Consider the following 5,651-nt stretch of genomic DNA (forward strand, 5'->3'; position numbering starts at 1 on the left):
ACAAGCAAACAAACGATTTTGTTACTTAAATTACATAATAGGTACATGTCATACATACAAGCAAGGGCTTCTAGAACTCCACAAGATGACAACACTCGATGAAACTCCACTCTTTCGACCACAACTAACTCAGTTAAGACTTAAGAAGGCTTCTCGAACATCGTGTAATACCTCTTTAAGTATTCTTCATAGAGAAAGACTCATTGAAACTCAGCAACTAGTCTTCAAATGCATTTTAGTCTAATAACATACACTTGAGAGTAAGGAAATGTGTAACATTCAATTCTATTCTTTAGTTTGGTGTGCGAGGTGCATTAATCTTGCATTTCTTCTCTTCTGTTTGACTCTCTTTAATCGCTTCTTCTGTCACAGACAATACTGATTGACTTAATGCTTACAACTGACTTTCTACTTGTACTGTTTTGTTTTCTTTAATTATTTATATCGGCACAAGCTGCATCTTGTTTACTAAATAATTTATATTAGTTGAATGCTAGATGAAATTCTGAAGTAATAGGAGTTTCGGGGTGCTAACATGAGTTGAGTTCAAAAAGGCATTGTGCGATAGATTAGTGGTGTTCCAGTTTCGGTGTGCCTCAATACAATTCAACAAATGAATAAAGGCAACAAGAAAGGCAACAAGCATACAAGAAAGGCAACAAGCAATGTTGTGAGCTTACGTGTGTTTATTGGTGCAAGACTAAGGGCGTTTGTGAGCTTTGAAGCAATGTTGTGTTGTTATGTTGTTCTATTATAGGTGCAGCACTATCTTCTATTCTTTTGTGCTAAGTTCTTTTCTGAAGCACTAAGGACTTCATTCGAGTTGTAGAAGCAACAAGCAAACAAGTGGAGAAGTAATAGTGCAAGAGTATGCAAACAAACAAGTAATAAGTGAGTTGAGAGAACAAGCCATTATGCTAACACTTTTGGAGTTTCACAGTAAGTTGGAGTGTTTTTACTAACTTGTACGATATTAGGTGCATTTACTCAATTCTTTAATGAATGGTTTACTGAGTACTCACCCAACAAACTATGGCTGAAAAGAAAAGAACAAGAAAACAAGCAATTGCGCACTCCTCCAACCTGCGAGCTACAACGAGGCCATTCACTTACCACAACAAAAGAATCTCTTTCTACGATAACACAAGCAAGCACCGCTAACGCTTAATGGAGCAGGGTGGGTGCGAAAGAAAAAACACTCGCTAATGCACAACGTTCTATTGCTTGTTGATTTTTGATGTTTTCAATCTGAAGTTTGTTCAGAGGAAAAGATGTGTTGTTTTTGGCTCAAACAAAAAGACAGCAACCAAATCTCACAGCTACTTAAATCACTACAAGTAAGCTATACTATTTATTTCATGTAAAGGACAATCATCAACCCAAACTAAACCAGCCATGAACCAATCTCTAAACCAGATCAAACCCATCTAAACCGATGGTCTATAGCCTATGGTTTGAGCGGGAATAAAAATGAGACCAGTACAAGCGTAATATAGTAGAGTGAGATAAAAACGAGGCTCTCTACGGGTGTTCACACCGATTCGTATGAACTTTTTTTTTTTTTCTAAATCGTTTTGAGTAAAGGTAATTTGAACCAAAATCGATTAACTGATTAATCAAATTATAATTTTAAGTAATTTAAAATATATATATCATTTTTAAATGAATCGATTCGGTTCAATTGAACTGAACTGGAATTATGATCCAATTGATCTGACACAATAAGACTTGTAAAATTGAGCCTAGCGTCGTCGTATGTAAATGAGTCTTTGGGCAGATTTAAGAGCTTAGGATACTAAACTCAATTGGACTGATATTTTTAAATTAAAATCAATTCGATTTAATTTGAATTGGTTAATCGAACTAAAGAAAAAGACTCTCGACCATTTGTGAACTAAATAAGTGAATAAAAGGATTACTCTGCCGAAAATACTGATCTCAACTTCTTTGCATTGTTGCCTTATTGCCCAACACCGAGAAAGAAGCCTTCTTCAGCACGTTACGTTGCCTTATTGGCGGAGCGATGCGAGTGTTAAATCTTGGTTAAGGGCTGCAAGCACCAAGTCAAATGCAAGCTCACTAATACTTGCTAACTCTCCTAACACGGAAAACGTACCAACGCGTACTAGTGATTATTATTATTATTATTATTATTATTTTGTTTTAATTTTCTTCCTTTATTTATCTGAATCGTGTCCCATATAATGTAATAAACATGACGACGTGGCCCACTAGTGATTACGGGCCGGCCCACATGTCACCCATAGGGTATCATCGCATGAACCCTGGAGACGCTGAATTCCGTCCGACGCCTCTCTTGCGATTCCCATGGCGTCTACCTGCTTCCGTTCCCTAACACGCGCCTCCAGATCCTTCGTTACCAAACCCAGAGTCACCACGCGGTCTCCCTCCTCCTCCTTCGTGGTCTCCGACGCTGGTGCCACCGCGCTTCCGTCATCCGCCTCGGCGCGTCCTCCTCCGGCTCGCCGCTTCCCATCGTTCTCCAGGTCTGCCCACTTGCAACTTAGATTTATATGATATCGGATCTGCTTCCTGCGAAAGTTTTTTGTTTCCTCCTCCTTTTGTGGCGCTCAAATCGGCCCTTTGGTTTGGTTTTGAAGGTCTCTTGCGGAATTGCGATGTTGCAGCGGATCTCTGTTCCCGCTCCACAGTGCCGTGGCGGCAGCGAGGTTGACTTCTTGCTTGAGCTCGACATCTCGGAGCTGTCGTTCTCTTTCACAGGGTACCGTCTGCTGCACGTACCCCGGGGTTTAAAAGTTCTCCTTTTCCCGTCTTAGCTTGACGTTCTTTTGGTAGCTGAGAGCAGGGAGATCGATGCATCTTGTTGGGAAATCTCTGAAGCTTATTTAAAGAAGTTATTGTTTGATTCCTGCAATGATTGGATATGTTTGGCATAAATCTGTCTGTTTTTTAGGATAAGATTAATGCTCTCTATCACACTTCTTCTGATTCCAAACCGAGTGTTCAAAATTGCAGTCTTGCTCCTTTTTCCATTGTTTTCTTATAAAAGATTTAAGTAATTTGTTTGATCTACTTAATGGACTGATTCTTCTCTATCGATGATAACTGGTGTTTGCATGTTAGACTCAGCGTTAGTTGATTTTCAATTGTAATTCATGGAAATGCGTAGAAAATTTTGGCGAGTTATCTGAGATAGTTTGGAAGAACGACCTATAGTCTTGAGGGGAAAAATCTGTGACCCATGTTAATTATGCTCATGTCGATGTATAGATGCTCTCGCTCCAAGTCTGATACGAGGAGATCTGTACATTTATCTTTCCTGGCATAATCACATTTTGATGTCAAGTTTGGCTAGGAGTGTGCTTTAATACAGTAGGCAGTCCTGCCAAGTAGATCTTGGACAAAATCTAAGTCCTTTCATCTTATTATCTTTTGAAATTTGTTCGAGTTCTTTCTTGGAACTGCTAGTTTATTAATTTCTGATTATTTCTAGTGTTCAATTATGTGTTCTACCGTAGAAATTAAATTGGTGTTAAAGATATGCCAGGAGTTTTACAATTCTTAAAGTCAGATGCCTCTATATCCTTACTGGTTTTCTCACTATAAGACTCACCATTTGAGAAGTAGCTCAGCTAGGAGGAACTGGTCAAGTGCTAAATAAAGCCCCCACCTCTTCTTGAGGAGTCATAGCCGGAATAATGGCTAAATATTTATATACATAAAGGTCGTTGAGCTTGGAAATCGAGGTTGAATAACTTGTTCTGACTAAAAATAACAATATTTCTTGGCTGGCTGGTTCCATTCCCTTCTTATTTCTTTTTTCCATCTATTTTTCTCTAGAACAGGCCACCTTGATGACATAAATAGATATATTACCAGATGAAAAATGTGGCAATGTTTCAGGAGCAGTCACCACTTGAGTAAGAACATAATTTCAGCTTTTCAGAAGCTCTATGATATATAATTAATAATAAATCGATATCTTTCACATGTTAGTCTAGTGGTATCTGACCAACAAATTTTTTAGACGAAACACTACTTCATTTCATTTTTCTTGGTCTTCAATAAAGGTAAGAGCTGCATCACTTGCACGTAATGCCTCTTATCATTTGAAGTATTTTAAAAGTGCTTGGTTCCTGCAGGCACATGACGAGGCAGTGCTTGAAAGGAACAAACTTGGGATTTGCTGGGTCTGCAGATTAAGCTTTATACAACATCAAGTACGGAAATATTATTAACGCACAACAAAGCACAAACTACTATTTTCTTATCTAATTTGGTGATGAAAGATTGCTTTTGTACCAGTTCCTTGTGATTCAACATTGTCATGTTAAGATGATAAAGTTTAGATGGTTCGATTTAGATTTATATAGAAATGCATTGGTATCATGTAGTAAATGCTGTATAGATGATACATATGATACGTCATCACTAATGTTTAGTGAATCATCTTGGCTACATTATGTTTGGCAAATCATCTTGACATTCATGGTTGTACCTTTCCGATATCTGGTGAGATAAGTTGGTTGTCATAAACTTGTATATATAGTAACATTGAGTTTTGCTGTTTAAGATTGTTTCATTCACCGATTTGATCAATTTTTATGGGTTATTTGTTGTGCAAAATTGTGCTGGTTAGTCATAGTGATCGTTGTAGAATTCCCGACTAATTTTAGTCGAGAAATATACAGATGCATTGTAAGGATATAGTCTGTACAGCCATCAAATTGTGTCCTCCCTAGTCACTTCAACCACTAGTTCTCCTCTCCAATCGAGTCGTTGTAGCTCAATGTTCTCTCCTATCCTCATGTGAGAAGCATGAATTCCTTCCTTTACTCTTGATCTTTTCAGAAGACTATCCTTCTCTGGCATGGACAACCTTTTTCTCCAAGCCATCCTGGTTGCTAGCCCATTGATCGTTGTTTAAAGTAGTAAAGCTTCAGTTATCATCTTTGATCATTGATCATTGTTTAATATTAATGGAGGTACCCATTGCCTAACGATTTACTGAAGCCACTTTTGGTGTTGAAATTAAGAGTGAGGATATTAGGAAAATTCCAATGACAAGCTGGATTTAGGAGATGGGAATCAATGAGTCTTGTATTTAGTCACAAGGAAGGAAGTTGTCATTATTAAAAAGGGAAGAAATTCGCTCCACACTAAGGAAGTTGTCATTATTAAAGAGGAATCAATGAGCCTTCTCGACAATAATGAGGTTTTTCACGTCATATTTTTAGATTTAGAAACGGTATCCTAATTTATAGTTTTTTTTTTTTTTTGTCAAGTTTAGTGTTTCAAAAAAAATTCCTAATAAGTCTAAACATGTGGTTAAGGATTTTATATAAATCCAACAATAAAAAAGCATGTGTGTTGGAATAGAGTTAATGATAAATTTTATATCGTCGATAATTTTGTTAACATTGGATATTATCTATTTTTCTTCAAGTCTTTCAAAGGAATAATAGGTGTTAAAAGATATATTTCATGCTCCAAGTTCTTTTCTATATGTAAAGAATTACCTAGCATTTGTTTAATGAAAGGTGTGCAGTTTTTAGGGAAGAAAATATTAAATTTTGTGAGATTCACTTTTAACTGAGGATTTGGACAATACTGACACAAGATTTAGTGCTTGTCCTAAAAGCAAGCTCATAAAGTGGGAGATAGATATG

At 37.1% G+C, this 5,651-nt stretch overlaps 1 protein-coding gene across 1 annotated transcript; it reads left to right on the top strand.

Moving 5' to 3' along the window:
- Positions 1-1,167: 1,167 nt before the first annotated feature.
- On the top strand, positions 1,168-4,554 carry LOC135594104 (uncharacterized). Its single transcript, XM_065084524.1, has 5 exons — positions 1,168-1,177; positions 1,255-1,337; positions 2,292-2,507; positions 2,622-2,743; positions 4,125-4,554. Exons 1-5 carry the CDS (start codon positions 1,168-1,170, stop codon positions 4,183-4,185), a joined length of 492 nt encoding a protein of 163 aa, XP_064940596.1. The 3' UTR covers positions 4,186-4,554.
- Positions 4,555-5,651: the final 1,097 nt, after the last annotated feature.

Source organism: Musa acuminata, chromosome BXJ1-9, assembly GCF_036884655.1.
Source record: "Musa acuminata AAA Group cultivar baxijiao chromosome BXJ1-9, Cavendish_Baxijiao_AAA, whole genome shotgun sequence".
Taxonomy (NCBI): Eukaryota; Viridiplantae; Streptophyta; class Magnoliopsida; order Zingiberales; family Musaceae; genus Musa; species Musa acuminata.